Source organism: Schistocerca serialis, chromosome 8, assembly GCF_023864345.2.
Source record: "Schistocerca serialis cubense isolate TAMUIC-IGC-003099 chromosome 8, iqSchSeri2.2, whole genome shotgun sequence".
Classification (NCBI taxonomy): domain Eukaryota; kingdom Metazoa; phylum Arthropoda; class Insecta; order Orthoptera; family Acrididae; genus Schistocerca; species Schistocerca serialis.
The window spans coordinates 519,538,741-519,562,159 of record NC_064645.1 but is presented as its reverse complement, the minus strand read 5'-3'; the positions used below and the strand labels follow the sequence as shown (position 1 = coordinate 519,562,159).

Sequence of the window (23,419 nt, the reverse complement as noted above, 5' to 3'; positions counted from 1 at the left end):
GTTCACAAAACTGGATGTAACTGTTAAATCATGAACTTTTCTTTTCTTCTCTCCCCCTCCCCTCCACCCCTCTCATTCTTGTTACATACCTTTTTTCTCATCTTGATCATTCATTCCACTCATCATTAGTGCAAAACTTAAGTATTGTGTGAGATTATACTGTAAATAATTTCCTTCTTGGTGTTTAAGTCATGACACTCTGCATGAATAGGCCTATACTGAATATCTTCAACATTTATCTCCCTTCCCCATTCCTCATATTACTCTTCCAATTTTCTAAACATATAACTTATGTCTTCTTCATCCTTGTCACTCAGTTGTCTGGAAACAGTACATTATTTATACTTTAGTTTACACTCATGGACCCTTACTCTTAAATTTCCTCCTACAATTTTTATAAGCCTTATCAATAAATATTTTGAAAACTGAACACCTGCCATAATGGGACCAAGGAATGGTTCCATTCAAAAGTAACACATTTTAAGATATTTATCCTACCGGGAGACAAGACTATCAATTCCTGTTTCACAGAAAGCAGTTGGCTGCTGATGAATCCCCAGCTGCATCCACTCTTTCACTTTTATGTCAGACTGAAACTGATGTCCATATGTCTTTCTTCAAGTCACCAAAGAAGCAAAAAACACATGATGAAAGATCCAGACTGTATGGAGGATTTTGCAGTGTCTCTGAACCAAATTGCCAAGGCGTAGCCTTAGTTTGGTTGGCAGTGTGTGGACAGGCATTATCATGCAACAGGATGATTCCAACCAAAAGTATTTTTACTTTACAGTACATCACAGTTTCTACAAAGTGCCTTCATAGCACTGTGCAATGATTGTGGTTCTATGGTCAAGGAACTTGAGCAGCGGAAGCATCCAGTTGTATGATAGTGCCTGCTCCCATACTGCCAATCAGATGAAGGCTATGCCGTGCCAGTTTGGTTGGGAAACATTGCACCATTCTTCGTACAGTCCAGACCTTTCAATGTGTGATTTTCACATCTTTGGCAACCTGGAGAGAGAAATGCACAGACACCGGTTTCAGTTAGATGAGAAAGCACAAGGGGGGATGTGGCTGTGAATCCATTAGTGGGCAACCACTTTCTACAAAACATCTTGTCTCCCGGTGGGATAAATATCTTAACATGTATGGCAATTACTTTTAAATGGAACCATTCCATAGTCCCATTACAGCAGGTGTTTGGTTTTCATGTGACTGCCCCTTATATTACTCTGATTCAATTTTAAGACAAATTTTTTTTACTATGTGTTAAAAAATGAACTGAAGATAGTTTTACTTACCAAGATCCAACTGAATATGTTAAGTCTGAACATGGTGCCAGAAAAAGCATAGTGAAACAAATATGCACTTCAGACTTACAATGTATTATACATTTGGTATATGGTCACGTGAAAATAAAATAGTTTAGAGATTTCTTGGAACACCACATCCTGTCTATCCTTACATAAAATTTATTATGCAACTCAGAGAAGTATCTGGAATATCTTTTAACAATGGGTTAGGAAAGAGAAGAGTAGATGGATCCCTGAACAACACAGTTCACAGAAAATTGGCACACACAAACCTCTACCTCCATGCCTCAGGTCATTGTCACTTTCAGCAAAGAATGGTTATTCTGAGAGTGCTAGCAAATACAACTATTGCAGTGTCAGACAGGAATTACCTACCGGTAACTGAAAAATTGCTCTACCTTCAACTGGTTTCTCAAATGAATGTACAGAGTGATTATAATTAAACATTCCAACCACTGTAGAAATAACACCACTGGCCAGGATGATGTCAATTGCAACAGAATATTATCGGAAAAGGGGGAAAATATATGGCAGAAGAAAAATAAATAGTTACAAAATGTAGCAATAGATGGTGCTGTACATATCACAATTTAATAGTGGTCAACTACAGGTGACAAATGAATCAAACAACAATGTCTAAGGTGTACATTTGATGTTAAACAAACTGTACTACTCAGTGTGTAAGGGTGTACAGGTGTGATACTGTTAGTTAAGCAAGCCCATCCACCATGGCAAGGTCATATCACATCAGATAGGAAAAGTTGGTTTTTAATTGTCCTGAGGCCAAAAACTGCATAAAAAGCATCACTCACATCGGTTTTTAACTGTCCTCTGAGGCCAAAACCCGCGTAAAAAGCATAAATCAAAATCAAATCAGATTATTAATTTCCATGTGACTGGCGCAAAACATGTTCAATATGCTGTCCACCATTTTCTGCAACAAATTGAAATTGAGAAACAGCATATTCCACAACTAATTGAAGTGCTTCTGGTGTCACGTTCAGAATGTGTTGTGCAATGCATGCCTTCAATGCAGCTAAATCTGCAATCGGAACACTAAACACAATGTTAAAATGGAGATTGGTTCACTGAAAAGATTGCTCTTTGCTCTTCTGGTGGAAAAGTGTTATTATTCTGTCAATGAATTCATTGAGGACAGCTTCACAGTCTGAACACAGGGATTGTATTACATGTATTATTTTATGTACATGTGTAGCTGTAACTTAGAAATGTAAAATATAATGTAAACTTTTGTATTTCTCTCAAAAAAGTGAAAAAAGTTTCTTTTGTAAACCTTGACATGTCTCCTGTACATCATATCAAATTAATTGAAAATTGTACATAATGAGATGAATAAATCACATATCACATAACATGTTTCAGATTTCCCTACAGCCAAAACTCACACGGATTAAGATCAAGTGATTGGGATGGCCAGGCTGTAGGGAAATGGCAGCTGATACGCCTAGCATTTCTGAAATGGTGCTTCAGCAGCTGCTTAACTGGATTTTCAATGTGAGGAAGTGTACCATCTTGCATAAAAATGATCCCATTCACACATCCCCGCTGTTGGAGAGCTGCAATGAGGTGGGTGTGCAAAAGACATTCATAGCACTTACCAGTTATGGTGCAGGTAACAGGACCAAAAGCACCTAACTTTTCGAAAAAATATGGCCCTGTGATAAATGATGCCATTAACCTGCACCACACAGTGACCTTTTCAGGATGAAGTGGTACTGGTTGATTTGCATGTAGATCTTCCAGTGCCCATATTTGACAAAGTGTATTGACATATCCTGTCAGATGGAAGTGGGGTTCATCTATCGACAAAATCTTCCACAGCCAATCATTGTCCACTTCCATGCAACCAAGTAATTCTAAATCAAAGGTCTCTTTTGCTGGCAGGTCAACAGGAAGAAACTTGTGCACATGGGTAATTTTGAATGGATAGAAAAGAAGGATGTTTTGTAGGATTTTACACACCGTGCTCATGTGTATGTCTAAAGTTCGGGCAATTCTTCATGAACTACATGTTTGCACAGCACCACTCATCTCCTCCTGCATTGCTGTGGCCACTGCTTGCATTGACATTGAATCAATTCATTTTCTCCCTCTACCAGGTTGCACACCAAAAGAACCTGTCTTTCGAATTTCTGAATCATTTTCTCCTAACCCATGGCAGTCATCAGACCAACACGTTCCTTCAAACCCTTCAGTGTCCAGAACTTCTGCAGAGCAACATGTGCACAGTCACCATTCTTGTAATTCGACTTTACAAGCAAAGAGCGATCCTGCATTGAGATAGTCAAAGTGAATGTCGCAGACGCGAAAGGAGGAAAAGCCTTGTACCCGGCGTGTTTATACCAACTTCAGTGGGTTGTGCAAATGACAGGTGTTTTCATTTACATATTGTGACACATACAGCGCCATCTATTGATCAATTTTCACGCTATTTTTTTTCTTCTGCCATACGTTTTCCCCCTTCTCCAATAATATTCTGTTGCAATTAAACGTCATTCTGACAAGTGGTGTTATTTCTACAGCATTTTGAAAGTTTAATTATAATCACCCTGTACATACAAAACAAGTTGAGCAAGTATAATGGCACAAATTAACAATGTGCATGGAAGAAATAAAGGTCAAGAAAGAGAAAGAAAGGGTTGTTTATTCACCAGTTACTGACATCGTCTCAAGGAAAAGGGGTAGGCTGGATCTGAGACAACCAATTAAAATAGTTTACGATAGGACCAAAGAACATCTAACATAGAAAACTAGAAACACACCAACTGCTACGATTGTGTTCCTATTAACATTTTAACTTTTCCTTCTACTTATTCACTTCTCATAAAGTAGCGTATATAATATACATGCTAACATATACATCAAGTCAATAGTTAGGCTGAGTTATACTTAAATTTAGTATCCAAATTATTATTTTGAATGTGCTGATTCCATTAGAGAGCTTGGTTTTCATGACTAACTGAAAAGAATACTAAGTTTGTCATGTGCAAAATCTTGTGAGCTAGTTGACATATTAGGAGAAGTTAGTCTACACCATTAGAAAGGCTGGCACCTCAACTTTGCAGTATCATAATTAAATTTTTATAAAATTAATTAACTTATGAGATAACTGACATTGAAAATCTGGACGGTCACAATTTACAAATACAAATTTTGCTTTTACGCTTGTTAGATTCTGCACTTCGACACTATAATTTTGTTACCCTAATTTTTATGCACAATATGATGTACTTCAATGATGGATTAAGTCACTAATTAATATTTGCATAATTCATCATAATATAAAATAATTTTTAATATGGCTGCTATACTTGTAAGTATGGTATTCCTAACGCATATGCTCAAAAATGGTTTAATGAACTTTTATAAGTTACTAATCTTCAACATATTTTATAAACCGCATTACTGCCTTATGTTGTTGTTGTGGTGGTGGACTTCAGCTCAGAGACTGGTTTGATGCAGCTCTCCAAGGTACTCTATCCTGTGCAAGTTTCTTCATCTCCCAGTACCTACTGCAACCTACATCCTACTGAATCTGCTTAGTGCATTCATCTCTTGGTCTCCCTCTACGATTTTTACCATCCACACTGCCCTCCAATACTAGATTGGTGATCTCTCGATGCCTCAGAACATGTCCTACCAACTGATCCCTTCTTCTAGTCAAGTTGTGCCACGAACTCCTCTTCTCCCCAATTCTATTTAGTACCTTCTCATTAGTTACATGATCTACCCATCTATTATTCTGTAGCACCACATTTCAAAAGCTTCTGTTCTCTCAAACTATTTATCATCCATGTTTCACTTCCATACATGGCTCCACTCCATACAAATACTTTCAGAAACCACTTCTATGTTAAAAAATTTCTCTTCTTTGGAAACAGTTTCCTTGCCATTCCCAGTCTACATTTTATATCCTCTCTAGTTCGACCATCATCAGTTATTTTGCTCCCCAAATAGCAAAACTCATCTACTACTTTAAGTGTCTCATTTCCTAATCTAATTCCCTCAGCATCACCCGACTTAATTCGACTACTTTCCATTATCCTTGTTTTGCTTTTGTTGATGTTCATCTTATACCCTCCTTTCAAGACACTGTCCATTCTGTTCAACTGCTCTTCCAAGTCCTTTGCTGTCTCTGACAGAATTACAATGTCATCGGCGAACCTCAAAGTATTTATTTCTTCTCCATGGATTTTAATACCTACTCCGAACTTTTCTTTTGTTTCCTTTACTGCTTGCTCAGTATACAGATTGAACATCAGGGATAGGCTACAATTCTCTCTCACTCCCTTCCCAACCACTGCTTCCCTTTCATGTCCCTGGACTTTTATAACTGCCATCTGGTTTCTGTACATATTGTAAGTAGCCTTTCACACCCTGTATTTTACCCCTGCCACCTTCAGAATTTGAAAGAGAGTATTTCAGTCAACATTGTCAAAAGCTTTCTCTAAGTCTACAAATGCTAGAAACATAGGTTTACCTTTCCTTAATCTATCTTCTAAGATAAGTTGTAGGGTCAGTATTGCCTCACGTGTTCCAACATTTCTACGGAATCCAAACTGATCTTCCCCGAGGTCGGCTTCTACCAGTTTTTCCATTCGTCTGTAAAGAATTCACATTAGTATTTTGCAGCTGTGACTTATTAAACTGATAGTTCGGTAATTTTCACATCTGTCAATACCTGCTTTCTTTGGGATTAGAATTATTATATTCTTCTTGAAGTCTGAGGGAATTTCACCTGTCTCATACATCTTGCTCGCCAGATGGTAGAGTTTTGTCAGGACTGGCTCTCCCAAGGCTGTCAGTAGTTCTAATGGAGTGTTGTCTACTACCAGGGCCAGTGCTCTGTCAAACTCTTCACGCAGTGTCATATCTCCCATTTCATCTTCATCTACCTCCTCTTCCATTTCCATAATATTGTCCTCAAGAACATCGCCGCTGTATAGACCCTCTATATACTCCTTCCACCTTTCTGCTTTCCCTTAATTGCTTAGAACTGGGTTTCCATCTGAGCTCTTGATAATCATGCAAGTGGTTCTCTTTTCTCCAAAGGTCTCTTTAATTTTCCTGTAGGTAGTATCTATTTTACCTCTCGTGATATAAGCCTCTACATCCTTACATTTGTCCTCTAGTCATACGTGCTTAGCCATTTTGCACTTCCTGTCGATCTCATTTTTGAGACGTTTGTATTCCTTTTTGCCTGCTTCACTTACTGCATTTTTGTATTTTCTGCTTTCATCAATTAAATTCAGTATCTCTTCTGTTACCCAAGGATTTCTACTAGCTCTCATCTTTTTACCTACTTGATCCTCTGCTGCCTTCACTATTTCATTCCTCAAAGCTACCCATCCTTCTTCTACTGTATTTCTTTCCCCCAATCCTGACAATTGTTCCCTAATGCTCTCCCTGAAACTCTCTACAACCTCTGGTTCTGTCAGTTTATCCAGGTCCCATCTTCTGAAATTCCCACCTTTTCGCAGTTTCTTCAGTTTTAATCTACAGTGCATAACCAGTAGATTGTGGTCAGAGTCCACATCTACCCCTGGAAATGTCTTACAATTTAAACCCTGGTTCCTAAATCTCTGTCTTACCATTGTATAATCTATCTGCAACCTTCCAGTATCTCCAGGCCTCTTCCATGTATAAAACATTCTTTCATGATTCTTGAACCACGTGTTAGCTATGATTAAGTTGTGCTCTGTGCAAAATTCTACCAGGCGGCTTCCTTTTTCATTTCTTACCCCCATTCCAAATTCACCTACTATGTTTCTTTCTCTTCCTTTTCCTACTATCAAATTCCAGTCAACCATGGCTATTAAGTTTTCGTCTCCCATCACTATCTGAATAATTTCATTTATCTCATTATACAAGGCAAGTTTTTTAAGTAAGTACCATTTTGAAATCAAAGAAAGACATGCTCAGATATCTCAATAATTTTATTTTTACACGAACGCCTGTACCTTAATCTACTTTTCTACACAATTTCTGCCAATATTGAGGCACTTGTCATACTCATGTACCGGTTTTTGAATACCCTCCTCATAGAAGTCTGTCGCCTGACTTGTTAACCACTGCTTTACCACTGTTATGACTTCATCATCGTCTTGAAGACGCTGACCAACCAGGTGTTTCTTCAAGTGCAGGAACAGATGGTAGTCATTGGGCGCAAGATTGGGGCTGTACGGAGGACGATCTAGAGTTTCCCATTAAAAAAATGTGATGAGATCTTTGGTCTGATTCACCACATGCAGACAGGCATTGTCTTATAGCAAAACAGGAGGATGATCTAGAGTTTCCCATTAAAAAGATGTGATGAGATCTTTGGTCTGATTCACCACATGCAGACGGGCATTGTCTTGCAGCAAAACGATGCCCTTGCTCGACTTCCATGGACTTTTGCTTTGATTCTGGTGTGATTAGGCCACCCATGTTTCATCACCTGTAACAATTCGGCTTAATAAATCATCACCGTCGTTGTGGTACCGCTCAAGGAAAGTCAATGCACTGTCTAAACGTTTGATTTTGTGCACATCCGTCAACATTTTCTGTACCCAACGTGCCCACAATTTTCGGTAATACAAGTGCTCGGTCACAATGCCATACAAAACACTACGAGAAACATTAGGAAAGTCATCCCGCAAGGAGGAAATTGTAAAGCGTCTGTTTCCTCTCACCTTACTGTCCATTCCTGCACCAAACTTTCATTAAGGATGCCTACTCTGTTGTTCATCATGCACATTTGTGCGGCTACATTTAAATGCTATCACCTACTTTCCTACCATTCCATCACTCATAATGTTTTCTCTGTAAACTGCACAGATCTCACGATGAATATCGATCGCTTTTAGGCCTTTAGCACTAAGAAATCTTATAACAGCCTGTACTTCACAGTTGGCTGGACTCATGATTATCGGAGGAATCTTAAACACTCAGTACACAACGTAAACACAGAAGAATCAGACTGTAATGGCATCAGTGCATAGACAACAGATGTAGGTACCCAGTGCGCTTGCGCAGTACGCTGACTGCAGCACTGCGGCCGCGGTGTAGCAAAATGATACTTAAAAAACACGCCTTGTACATTTCATCAATCTTTTCATCATCTGCGGAGCTAGTTGGCATAGAAACTACTGTGGTAGGTGTGGGCTTCATGTCGATCTTGGCAACAATAATGCGTTCACTATGCTGTTTGTATTAGCTTACCTACACTCCTATTTTTTTTATTCATTATTAAACCTACTCCTGCATTACCCCCATTTAATTTTGTATTTATAAACCTGTATTCACTTGACTAGAAGTCTTGTTCCTCCTGCCGCTGACCTTCACTAATTCCCACTTTATCTAACTTTAACCTATCCATTTCCCTTCTTAAATTTTCTAAACTACCTACCCAGTTAAGGGATCTGACATTCCATGTTCCGATCCGTAGAACACCAGTTTTCTTTCTCTTGATAACGATGTCCTCGTGAGTAGTCCCCACCCAGAGATCCAAATGGGGGACTATTTTACCTCTGGAATATTTTACCCAAGAGGATGCTATCATCATTTAACCTACTGCCTTATAGTCCATCTAAATTAGCAAAATTTAACCTAGCGATTTTTAAAATGATAATGCAGTTTCCAAAATCAACAAATATTTTGGTAGCAGTCTTTAAATACTTGAACCCCACCCAAAACCCCCAGTCTGCGATTGGTAAGTAACCACTTAACATCTATATAGCTCAGTGCTGGGCACACTAACAAATTTGAGGGAGGATCCAAAAATAATGAGAACAGTTTTACAAAAAAAATCATGTATTTTATGGAACATTTTCAGTACTTAAACACCTTCAAAGCAGTGTCCATGAGGCATAATACACATGCCCCAACACCTTTCCATTGGTGGAAACAATTTTTAAACTTGTCTGAACTTGGGCTGTTTAGTGACCCCAGCAAATTTTTTCGCCACTAATTTGTCTTGAAAATTCTTCCCTTTCAGGTTTTTCCTTCTTGAAAACTAACACACACTCTCTCTCTCTCACACACACATAGTGTCTACTGAATAGAATGGGTGAGAAACTGATGTCATTTGGTTTTTCGCCCACAACTACGTAACACTCAATGTGTGTGCAGGGCCATTGTCATGATGAAAAAGCCAACAACCTGGCTGCCATAATGTGGATAATTTTTTTTCTTTCTTGGCTTTGATCTTGGTGTCTAGGTCATATCCACCACACCATGATTTGTTACACATGATGACTTTTGTGTCAAAATCTAGATCAAGTTTTGACAGCCCAACACATTCATAAATGATTGGTTCTCTGGCTGTCAGAATTTTGTAATCAACTCCAGGATTTCCAATCATTTCCACCAATTCATCAAATGATTTACAATGATCAAACATGATTGCAACACAGATTTTTTTAATCTTTTCACCCATTCTGGAAGTCAGAAATGTTGGGGGTCACGTTCTGTCTTCAATTGAGATTTGATCGCTTTTAAAATGAGAAAACCACTCTTAAACCCTTCCCTGGCTCAAAGAATTGCAGCAGTTTCCGCTGCTGATTTCCCCAACAGGAAGCAGAACATGGAGTTAGCAATTCTCATTACTTTTGTGTTCCCCTCATATGTAACACCACTGCACAGTTCTCATGAGTAAAGTTTGTACTCAGAAAGCAAACATGAAACAACGAAGTGTAACTGGTCCATGTGACTTACGCACTGAATATCTTAATCATGTTGTTGACTTTCTACACAACAAGAAGGTATGCACTATTCTTATTATGATCTACTGCCACTGTGCCATGTTTTCACTGTGTTTATTGATTACTGCATCATTTCACTGAGACTGTTTTATCGGAATTATGTTTGGAGATGTAAGTGTAGAGGTACCTAGGTATATGATATGTAAAAGCAAAATTGGACATGCCCATTGTAGAATTCACAGTACTAATAAAAGTGGGAAGAGCCACACAACTGTAACAGTAGTGTTGTGTACATCTTTCGTACAATCCTACGAAAAGTATTTAGTTATTTCACTGAAACAACAAGCTATGAGACATTACAGGTTTGCCAGAATGGAGAGTCCAAGGACAGTACAGGTAAGGGACTATTCCAAATACCAATGACCTACACAACAGAACCAACCAAGCAAATCCCTGTTACTGAGCACTGTCACACCAAATGAGATATGATCAGACCAGTTTTTTGGCACACGTTCCATAAAGCTTGGGACAGCATAAACAAGGTCTCTGTGGAAATGAGGGCATTGGAAAACCTAATAATCTACAATACATCTTCATACTTACTCTGCAAGCCACCATAGGATGCATGGCAGACCATAAAAGATTCAGTTTATAGCAAAGTTTGGGACACATCCAGTGTATCATGATTTTATTGGCTGCCTTGTTCAGCAGATGGATGAATCATAAGTCAAAATACTGAAAGAAAAATGAATAATGGAGCCAGGCTTTAATTTGATTAATTGCCTGTAGCAGCAGAATAGTCACTGCAATCTGGAGAAACACTGGCAATGAGTAAAAGAAGATTCAGGTACAGAAACCTCGAGGATAAGAACTTCTCATCCTTATGTGAGGATTGTATATCACCTATGCCAAAATAATATTTGATCACAAACTTATCCATCTGGTTAATCAAAGAGTGTATATTATGTTAATATAGCTACTACTGGTTCAGCCGAGGCCAGAATTCCAGGTTAACTACAACCAAATGCCAATGCTTGGACTAGAGTATGACTGTTGTTGCTTGGCATGAATGCTTAGCTATGTTTACTGCAGATATGTCTTATCATGCTAACACTTTGTGAAAATTAAATTAACTACAGTGGCCTCACCATCCTTCCATTCTCTGGTGGCAGGGTTTATTATCCCAAAGAGCTCATCATTAGTGACAGCTTTTGGGTTTAAGTCATTGTAAAACGGCTTCCTTTTCATATTTTGGTATGTCCTGAATAGTGTGCGCCATACCATAGTCTTGCCAGTACCAGCATTCCCAACTATGAAGACTGAGTGTCTTACTTCTAGAAGTTCCTGCAGCTGTACTATCTGGAATCAAATCATTCAATAACACATTAGAGCCCAATGAAAAATATTGTTTACAAAATCTTTTTCTCGCATATTTCATTTAGTCATTTAATTTCTGTTGAAAATAACACAGCCTTGTTGGAATTGATAATAATAAAAAAAATAGACTGTTACAGAGATCACAATGCAGAAATGATTAACTTGTATGCCAAGTATGGATCTTTCAAAAATTATAGAGTAGTTAGTAAAATTTTAAAAAAATACTAAGAAAACTGAATAAAACCCTGGACTAATAGCAAACCCAAACAGAAAATTTAAAGAAGCTGAAAAACAAAATGGAGATGTGGAGTAGCAGATAGGCACAACAAAAAGACTGCAAAACAAGTAAGCTTTTAGCAAGAACGCCATCTTATGAATTGGATAAAATACACACACATTCACACAAATGCAACGCACACACACACACACACACACACACATGACTTCTGCCTCTGGCTGCCAAGGTCAGACTGCGAGCAACAGTACATGATGGGAAAAGCAATCTGGGTGGTTGGGGGTAAAGAGGAGGCTGGGGCAGGGAGGGGAGGGAGACAGGAGGGTAGGGGTGAAGGATGGTCAAGTGCTGCTTTGGGAGCATACAGGGGCGAGGTGAAGAGAGGGTAGGGCAGCTGGGTGCAGTCAGGAGGTTAGACAGTGGTCAGGGTGGAGGAGGGAGGGGGAGGGGACGGTTAGTGGACAATTGGAGAAGTAAAAAGGCTGTGGGTGTGTTGGTGGAACAGGAGCTTGTGTAGTGCTGGAGTGGAAACAGGGAATGGTGGAAGACAGTGACTAACAAGGGTTGAGGCCAGGAGGGTTATGGGAACATGGGATTTATTGCAGGGAGAGTTCCCATCTCCACAATTCAGAAAAGCTGTTGTTGGTGGGAAGGATCCAGATGACACAGGCTGTGAAGCAGTCACTGACACAAAGAACATTGTGCTGGGTGGCAAGCTCAGCAATGGAGTGGTCCAGACATTTCCTGGCCACAGTTTGTCAGCAGCCATTCACGTGGACAAACAGTTTGTTGGTTGTCATGCCCATGTAGACTGCAGCACAGTGGCTTGTAGATCAAATGACTGGTTTCACAGGTGGCCCTGCCTTTGATGGGACAGACTGGAGTAGGTGGTGGTGGCAGGACATATAGAAAAGGTCTTGCACCTAGGTCTGTTATAAGGATATGAGCCATGAAGCAAGGGTTTAGAACAGGCGCCGTGTAGGGATGAATGAGGATATTGTATAGGTTTGGTGGGTGAAGGAATGCCACCGTGGGAACCATAGGAAGGATAGTGTGTAGGACACAGGGCATGATAAGAGGAGAATGGGAAGAGGTGGGAGACCAGAGAGAGAAAGTATGAGTGATCTGTTTCTGTACAAGGTTGGGAAGGTAATTACAGTCTCTGAAGGCTTCAAGTGAGATTCCTGGCATTTTGGAGATGGACTCCTTGTCACTACAGGTGTGATGGCCACAGGTGGATGGGCAGTATGGAACAGACTTCTTGGTATGGAGTGAGTGGCAACTGTCAAAGGTGAGGTATTGTTGGTGGTTGCTAGGTTTGATATGGACAGAAGTACTGATGAAGCTTTCTTTGAGGTGGAAGTCAACATCGAGTAAGGTGGCTGGTTGCATTGAGGAGGACCAGGTGAAGTGAATGTGGGAGAAGGTTCTGGAGAAATGTGGATAGGGTGTCCTTGTCATCTTCGATCCAGATCACAAAGGTGCCATCAATGGCAAGGCTACATTTGAAACCACTCATGTGATCTACAAGCTAAGTTGTAACCATTGTGCTGTGTTTTATGTGGGAAAGGCAACCAAACAGCTATGGTCAACACAAATGGCCACCGCCACTGACAAACTGTAGCCAAGAAACTGGTGGATCACATGGTTGCTGGGCACACTTCCCAACACAATGTTCTTCATTTTAATGACTGCTTCACAGCATGTGCAATCTCGATCCTTCCTAACACCAGCTTTTCTGAATTGTGCGGGTGGGAACTTTACCTGTAATATATCCTATGTTACTGTAACCCTCCTGGCCTCAGCCTTTGTTAATTACTGACCTTCACCCTTCCCTGTTTCCACTCCAGCACTTTACAGTCTCCCGTTTCACCAGCACACCCACAGTCTTGTCCATTCACATGATACTAGAGACAAAGAAAATTTTATGCTCCCCACCCACTGCCTCAGACTGTGTGCCCAGGGACCTCAATACATGGGAATGAAAATTTGTAATAAACTAAAAGGGAAAAAGTTGATGCAGGTGAATTTAGGTTCACTTAAAAGAAAGCTATATGAGGTACCAACACTGAAGTGTTATTACTCAGTGGATGAATTCATGCAGGACAAACTGGAAATTTGAGCTGGATACAATGAATTACACATTCTAAGAAATATCCTTATAGTGTTACTATTTATTATAGTGCTATTATTTATTAATGTAAAAATCATTGTAACTGTTTAAATTTTTGACATCTGTCCTGTACGCAAACCAAAGGGATTGCAAATGTACGTCATGAAATGAATAGAACACAATTCACAATTCTTTTTACTTCTCTACTTTTCCACTAACTAACCCCCCCCCCCCCCCCCCTCCTCCCTGCCCATCATCAAACCTTCTGACTGCACCCAGCTGCCTTACCCTCTTTTCACCTCAAGGCTGTATGCTCCTGCAAGCAGCACTTTACCATCCCCCACCCGAAGCCGGCCATCCCTTCCCCTCACTGCCCCAGCCTGCTTCTCTGCTCCTTACCTCCATCATCCAGATTGTTGCAATCATGTGCTGTTACTCACAATCTGGCCTCAGCAGCCAGAGACAGTGGTCATGTGTGTGTGATCTGTATTTGTGTGAATGTGTGTGTGTGTATTTTGTCTAATGCAGAAGAAGGCCCCTGGGCCAAAAGCTTATTTGTTCAGCAGTCTTGTTGTTGTGCCTGTCTGTTACGCAACATCTACACTATACAGTGACTAGCAATCTATCCTATTCATAATATTGTCATTATTTCATCCTGGATTTTCCGTTATTTGAAAAACACAAAAATAAGATTTAAACCAAAAATAGACAACAGATGATAATAATAATGGTAATTACAGACGACAAAAATGATCAGAACAAATGAAAAGGTATTGGGCATTTTTGAAAGAAAACATATTGAAGAACATGACCAGAAAATGACTGAAGCGACTCAATGAGACCTTAAAATCAGAACAACAGGGTCATAGGAGAAGCCATCCCAATTTGACCTCCATTGAGTCTGACACCAGCCTGATGTAATTTTGCAAATTCTGCTTCCAAACAGGCTACCATTGGATCAATATGCTGAAAAAGTGAAGTAGCCAAGCAGAGAGTAGGCCCTTTTTAGGAACTGCCCTGAAAATTATTTTCCTCAGCTTTGAAGGAATTTCAGTTAGTACACAAGATCTGCAGAACTAATAGCTGCAACATCCTTTGTCTACAAGAGACCCACAGAGTGGCCCCTCTCAAAATAAGACCAATATTGTAGGTATGTGGCTAGTAAATAAGATAGTAGAGGGAAAATACGCAAGTGCAATTTTTATAATAGAAAGTTTAGAATTATTAACAAGTCATACAATTCAGAACAATAATATTGAACTAATAGTTGTAGAACTAGATAACACCAAAATAATCTCTATAGACAGACACCCAGACAAACGTTTTAGCATTAATATTCCTTACCCATCACATACAAGAGATGTGAGTGCACAGTAGTTTTAGGGGATTTTAATTGCCACAGTACACAGTGGGCTCTAGTGAAACTAATTAAGATGGTGAATTACCTGGGCTGGCCTGAGTGGCCAAGCGGTTCTAGGCGCTACAGTCTGGAACCGGGCGACTGCTACGGTTGCAGGTTCGAATCCTGCCTTGGACATGGATGTGTGTGATGTCCTTAGGTTAGTTAGGTTTAAGTAGTTCTAAGGGACTGATGACCTTAGAAGTTCAGTCCCATAGTGCTCAGAGCCATTTGAACCATTTGACTTACTTGAGCAAAGGGCAGAAAATAGCCAGATGTAACTTATCCATGACCCCAAGCATCCACCATCCTTTAATAGCAGAATGCAGAGAAAGAGTTACAATCCTGATCTGATTTTCATAAGCAAAGATCTCAATACCTTATGTCACAAACAAACTCTGAATCCTATTCTGAGATCACAACACAGACCAATTAAACTGGAAATAAAACCTGCTGTCCAGTCTGTAGAAATACCACTGAGAAGAAGATTTAACTTCAAAAGAGCAAAGTAGGTGGATTTCAGAAATAAACTTGACGAATTACTAACACTGACTGAACTGAAGCCAGAGCATTACTATTAAGGAAGCCTCTGTTACGACAATCTCAAGAGGATGCAGGGCAGAGTATATACCTGGTTTTACAGAACAAAACAAAGTTGTATATGAAAGGCCTTGTGATCTCTACAATAATAATCCCCTTGCCAAAGAAACAATTAAATCTGGGGAGCAAGAGGAACTACTACCAGCTTTAAGTGACCAGACAGCAGGTACGGTTGAAGACTGTTGAAGGCATGGACATGATGTGCAGTAGTAGACCACGTAAATGTAACAACTAATTAAATACCCAGCCAGCTTTTATTAAATGGCAAATTTGACCAAAAATAAATAAAGCAGCTAGGCCTAGACTGAAGGCAAAGAAGAGTAATGTATTGGATGTAGATTTTTCAATGGAAGAACCAAAAGAGGACTTCAGCAATTTGAAAGCAGGAAAAGCTACCAGATTTGATGACAGGAGAAATCAAATAATTAAAAATCTGTCTGAAACTGCCTAAAAGTGGTTACTGAGCCTTTTCGGTTGCTGCTGAAAATCTGTCAAAATTCCCAGCATATGGAAAAAGTTGTTTCTGAATGAGGCTCCAGTTTGATGTCAATAAAACTGAATGCATACAAAATTTTCACTATATTTGGCAATTTAAACATTTGTCTATTTATTACCTTTATGTTCACTGTCATGGAACTTATTTTTTGACAAGACTCTGGCCTGATGTTAGATGGGTCCATCCAAATGTTTCACTATATTTGGCAATTGAAACATTGGTCTATTTATTATTTATTACCTTTACATTCATTGTCATCAATGACTTCCTGGAAACTCCTTGTGCCTAGTCCACTATTTCATCCTCTCTCAAGATTCAGTTATGAAGGTCTTCCTCATCTTTATCTAGCCTGTTCCAGACATCCTCCATCATTGTAGCTTGAAATTCACACTGAAATCTGAATCTTCTTTTCCTTCCAGACCAAACTCTGTTTCTTTGTTGAACACAATAAATACTGGGTGGTTATAATTAAACTTTCCCTATTTAACATGTTATAACATGGAAACTAATTACCGTATGAGTACCAAATGCGGTACCATTAATGTCAAGGACATGAGGAAGAGAAATAATGCAGGATCAGTTCAACTGAAACAGTTTTAATGTGCTACTGCAGTACAACATACCATTACACACCTGTACAATTACTGCTACAAAAGGGGCTTAATATGGCACCCATCAGTGTCCAGAAGACTCTGAAAGCACAGGATTGCATTCTGTACAGCAGAATGAAGCATGCCCATAGGTATGCTTGCTACCTCCCTTGATATGCTGTGCTTCAGATCAGCACATGTGTGAATTTTCCCCTGGTAAACGCTGTCCTTCAGGTAGCCCCACAACCAGCAATCACAAGGAGTGAGATCAGGTGATCATGCCTGCCAAGCTGATAATTCGATCATTTGTAAACTTGTTTCAGAGAAGCATTTGAACTTCACGAGCAATGTGTGGTGGGGCCAGATCTTGCATGAAAACTGTTGAGTGTCTCTCTCCTGTAATGCAGGTATGGTCGTCGAGCACCACACCATATGGTGACAAGTTCACCGTACAGAGGAATTTCATGCACAGTGACTGGGGGTGAAGATCCCCACACTTGGCAGTTCTGTGTATCCGGCTCACCCATCACAGAAAAATGAGCTTTAGAAATCCATAGGATGGTCCAGTGCCAGTCCTCACCAACTTCAACCCTTGCGAGAAAGTGGAGAACAAAGTCATGTTGTTGTGCATCCTGTGGTGCAAGCTGCTGTATGATATGGATCTTGTATGGATACCACTTGCGAATGGTTCAAAGTACCTTCAGTACAGTGGATCATGGGATGTTCAACTGTCATGACGCAGCATGTGCACTGCCTGATGATCGGGAATTGTGCATAGCATTGTCTGCCATAGCAACAGCGATTTCATCAACCACCTGTGGTGCAACTGGTCATCAGCCTTTTTTCAGAGTGATGCCCAGTTCTCCATTTGATTTGAACTACTTCATCACACTCTGCACAGCAGGTGGACAAAGAAGACTCTTCCGTAATCCTTTCAGCTGGCAATTTCTCAAAGTGCAGTTGTAGCATTACCATTGTTTTCATAATAGAGCTTCACCAATTATGCCCTGATCCTTTTGTCTAAGCTCATGTTGACACATCAACAAGTGCACTGTGACTGGTCCTGTGCGTGAGACTATGGATCACAATGACCGATCATGGCACCTGTTGGCTATAGTTGGAACTGAATGGTAGTGCTGTGACGCATTGAAATCATGCACCCCATACTCTGGACATCAATGCTACTAAGTTTGGTATTCGTATGGTAATTAGTTTCTGTGTTATAACATGTTAAATAGGGGGAAGTTTAATTATAACCACCCAATATATAAATAAATGTCATGTGACTTACAACCTTTCTAGTTGATGTCACACCAATCCCTTGCAAGATCACTATGTTGCACAAAATATTATTCCGTTGTTTAGAAGGTTGTAGTTACAGCTTTGTTCCAGATGCTGTCCTAGTTGAAATGGAACTCTCAAAATTTTTAGCTTTAAATTTCATTAGAGCCTGTTTGACTATATTGTCTTCAACAAACATCTTCAGCATAGAAGAAAATCATGCATTCACGAAGTTTTATGTCTACAAAGACACTTACAAGGAAGGATCACTCCTTGATCCATGGGCTGGATCAGCAAATTAGAGTTTGAAGGAAGAAATATATGCTACAGCGTGACAGAGTTTCTGAACACCCTGCTGTCTTTGCTGTCTGATCAACATAAGGTAAATATTCATTTATAAAACATATTTAATGAGTTTTCACCAATTAAAATTTGGGAAATTATTACAAAGTGTATACTTTTCACATTTCATGCGGCAGAACTGGGAATCAGAGCAATATGGCCTCACACATTTTGTTGACGAGCAAACCATTGCCATGCCGGTCAGAGCAAAACACGTATCCAACAGCATACAACCACAAGAAGATGCTGCCATTTTGTTCTTGTAAAACAGAGAAGAAAACCTGAGAAGCTGACCAATATTAATGTTTATAATAAACAGTTTCATAAAGTACTTTACACAGTTATGAGATACAAAACAGTCAAAAATAATCTGTTGTTGAACTTTATTAGCCCAGATAAGGCTGAATTATTTTTCGTTTGCATTTTAATGAAAACTTTCATCAATAACTTAATTATAATACAAATTACATGTTTATAATATTTTTACACCTTTTATCTCCACAGATTTTGAAAAATACCCCATCCTTCTGGAAGGACTTCAGTGATGTATGCATGCATTTAACACAATGCCACTATTTAAGCATCAAATTAGTACTATTTTAGTGTTTTGTATGGAACAATATGGAAAAATAAACATGAAGTGGTATGCTACATTTGATGCACTGTGTCGCAGATTTTTTCTGGCACTAGCAACAATGAAGTCATTTCTTCTTTCTTGAAACAGTATCTAGCGCAAGTCTGTGACATAATGTTTAAGCTTGCCATATATAGAATCATGTTTCGCAGTTTTAGATGGCCTCCTGCTTTGCACAGCATCATGGCAGTTTGACTCCAAAACTGCAATGAAGATTCTTTGATGAAATGCCATGTGGTCAAATTCACAACCATCCTCCCTGTAGAGCTCCCTGCTTTGTGCCAGCTACATCAACAAAATGCGCAATCATAGGGAAGTAGCCTACTATTTCTCACTCCTGATAGATACTTTATGGAGTGAAATATTTTGGTCAGATTAGATTGGTACTTGTTCCATAGATCATGAATACGACACTTCGTAATGATGTGGAACGTGTCAGGTTAATAAAAGGTGTCTATACAAGATATTACGTTACATAAAATATTACATGACACTTAATATTTATAAGTTTTTTTTTTTGGGTGGGGGGGGTGGGGATTGGGGGGGGGGGGTTGGGGAAATTACCCACTTACCATATCCAAAAATTCAACTAATGAGTAGAAGGAGTTGCCATTAAGAAACTCTTTTAATTTCCTTTTAAATGCTATATGGCTATCTGTCAGACTTTTGATGCTATTAGGTAAGTGACCAAAGACTTTTGTAGCAGCATAATTTACCCCCTTCTGTGCCAAAGTTGGATTTAACCTTGAGTAGTAAAGATCATCCTTTCTCCTTGTGTTGTAGCCATGTACACTGCTATTACTTTTGAATTCATTCGGATTGTTAATAACGAATTTCATAAGTGAATAAATATATTGAGAAGCTACAGTGAAGATCTCTAGCTCTTTAAATAAGTTTCTGCAGGATGATCTTGGATGAGCTCTATTCTCATTCTGATTACATGCTTTTGTGCAATGAACACTCTTTTACTCAATGATGAGTCACCCCAGGATATGATGTTATACGAAACCAGAGGTTTCTTGTACATCTCATCCCAGTCTAACTGCTAAAGATTTTCTCTCAAATTTCTAATTGTTGAGTCATTAATTGAATGCACAACTTTGGAGGGTAGTTTTGAATTACTGGATGGAGTCATGTCATATGAACTGAGGTTCCTCGTACACCTCGTCCCAGTCTAACTGCTGAAGATTTCCTCTCAAATTTCTAATTGTTGAGTCATTAATTGAATGCACAACTTTGGAGGGTAGTTTTGAATTACTGGATGGAGCCATGTCATAAACTGTAACTAGCTGAGCACCATGATCAGAAAGGCCATTCTCAACATGATAAGAATTTATGTTTTTAAACTTATCTTGGTCTATAAAATTGTTGTCTATCAATGTGCTGCTGTCTTTTACTACCCGAGTAGGCAAATTAATGACAGATATCAAATTGAAAGAACTGAACAAGACTTCCAGGTCATTCTTCTTATTACCCTCTTTTAGTGAATCAACATTAAGGTCCCCACAAATAATAATTTGCTTTCCCCTATCTGACAGATAGCACAACATTGCATCCAAGTTTTCCAGGAATAAATGAAAGTTTCCTGAAGGGGACCTATATACTGTTACAATTATAAAAGTGCCCTCCTTCAGTTTAAGTTGACAGGCACATGCTTCTATATGTTGCTCTAGACAAAACTTTTTTGTCTCTAAGCTTTTTACACAGTGATAACTTTTGACATATATGGCAACTCCTCCTCTCACCTTATTCTCTCTACTCATATGTGCAGCTAGTTTATAACCACTGATATTTACCTTTTCCATATCAGACACAATGTGGTGCTCAGACAGGCATAGTATATCTATTACATTATCAGATTCAATGTCATCTAAACAAACCAGGTGCTCGTCTACTTTATTCTTCAATCCCAGAATATTTTGGTGAAAAATGGTAACATTATTTTTTACTTTACTTATGCGAGAATCTATTTTTCTTTAATCCACCAATATTTTGGTTAAATATGGTAACATTATTATTTACTTTCCTATTGTGAGTATCTTGTGAGTTTTGGACCTCTGTAGCACCTACCTGCCTGAACTTCTCATTGGACACTGATATTAGTCTGAAAAAGAGGTACATCCACGAGTACTACTGTCCCCCCTTATGGATTTCGCTAACAACCCTGCCAGTTTACCCTTCCCATTCCTATTGAGGTGTAGGCCATGCCTTGTGAAATCCCCCCTATCAATAGCCTTGACAGGAACCAATCCAATGTCTGACACAGTGGCCGCCCTATGCAAGTGATCCAACTCCATATTTACCTTCCTGGCAGAGCGGTTCAGCTGGAGCTGATCTTGCTGCACGAAAGCAGGCACCAGTCCAACATTGGTATCGGTCGTTGCAGAGGCTATTTGCACAAGTCACACTCAATACTGTAGCCCTGATCTGTATCAATACTGTTTCCCACTTCACCCACTATCATCACATGATCCTGCTTTGAGAAACCCTTGCACTAGGAACCTATATCCTCTACCACCTGGCTAAGACATGCACTTGGCTTGAAAAAGTTTGTGACCTGGTACCTGTCACCTAATTTTTCCTGCAGAATCTGGCCCACACCTCTTCCATGGCTGCTACCTAGCAACAGAACTTTCTTCTTACTTTCTACTTTTTTTGAAACAGTTGGTTTCCTAGTGAGATTCTGTTGCATCTTAACTACATCTACTTCTACTGGGGCCTCTTCCTTACTTAACTGGGGTAGCAAGACAAATCTATTGGTTGTGCCAATTGGGAAAGTGTCAGACCCTGTCCTCTTTCTGTGGCCCCTGTTCCCAGCTACCACTTCCCACCACTGTTTACCCTCCTCCCCCTTAACGTCTTCAGTTCCTCCCTCGCTCTGTTCAAATCAGTCTGAAGGGCTCTAATTTTCTCGTCCTGGTCAGCTATAACCCTGTAATATCTCTTTATATTCTACTAATTATCCCTGCACAATTCAATGAGTGAATTATGTTTCCTACTTGACCATCTATATACTCGCAGAATCGATGCGCAAAGCAGTACAGTACTATTGCTATTCCATGAGAGCATAATTACTCTTTGTAATATCCTCTCTCTGGTTTGTTGAGGGGACTTCTAGGATCTTCTCCGTGCCGAATAGCCGCATTGAATAATTGTAATTTTGCTTTCAAGATTACCGGAAGAAAGAGATTGGAAATATATTGTATGCTAATCAAGAGAATATATACTGAGCATTTACATCAAAGGTCTGTAAGGAATTTCATTATATATGTATTCTCTAATTGGAAATTTGCACAGAGGTGTCATTTTGTTGGTAATCAGAAAGGAACTTCTGATGAATTGGAAACGAACCTGCAATTATTAGATCCAAGAGCTCCATTATTTCATTGGATAACTAAACTCTATCAAAGCAAACTTTCCACTTGATCTGAGGTTTCCCGACTGACTATGCAACGCAAGAAGACCAAGACGTCTTATTTACCCAGGATTGCAGATCGCTTCGAATCATCGAGACTGCAGACAAGGAATCATCGTCCGATTCTGATTAAACAAGTAAAGCTTAATTATAACTTTCTTGAGCGACTGTGATGACTGTGATATGGCTGCTTATGAATGAGATCATTAATAAAATACTAATAACTAACTTTCCTCCTCACCAGCAACCAGTATAAAACACAATAATTAATTAAAATTATAATCCTATCTCTTGAGCAAACCCTGAATGAAGAGTCTCATTTGCTTCCCCAATTCCCACGCCACTACAATTTCCCCAATGAAGCCATCTGTCACAACAGCTGCACAAAACCCCTGAACTAACTTTCATACTGCAGCTCACACACTTAGTATCCATGGTAGTTTAGAAATTAGTTACGAGATTTACTAAGTGATAACGATAATATATTAAATACAGATGCAAAGGGACACTAAATATGTTTTGGAAACTAATATGTAAGTAAACTATTACCAAATGCACTTAAATTTGTGATATAACACTAAATATGCATGATCAAAAATTAGGTCTAAACAGCCCAATGTAACCAAAATGAACTTTTTGCAATTACTGGAAGACTACTCAAATAAAAGAAAAACCTTTAATGGCAAGCTTGAAGAGCATACTAATCAACTATTTAATTAGTTAATCTATACCAAATGCACTTAAGATTGCGCTATAACGCTAAGTATGCACACTCTATCAATTCCACCAGTGAGCTTGTAGAGACAAATGACTATCACATTACTCTATGAGTTGGATTTATAGTATCAAATTTTATTGGCACTGTTGCCATTCCATGAATCCACTAATATATTGGCTGAACTGTTAGATCTGAAATCAA

The 23,419-nt window shown here is 39.2% G+C and overlaps 1 protein-coding gene across 1 annotated transcript in view; it reads right to left on the bottom strand.

Moving 5' to 3' along the window:
• Positions 1-23,419, bottom strand: part of LOC126417102 (dynein beta chain, ciliary-like) — a 739,775-nt gene that overhangs the window by 202,023 nt on the left and 514,333 nt on the right. The window contains exon 31 of the mRNA XM_050084997.1: positions 11,167-11,377. Coding sequence (XP_049940954.1) covers positions 11,167-11,377 — 211 coding nt within the window. The remainder of the gene's footprint in view (positions 1-11,166; positions 11,378-23,419) is intronic.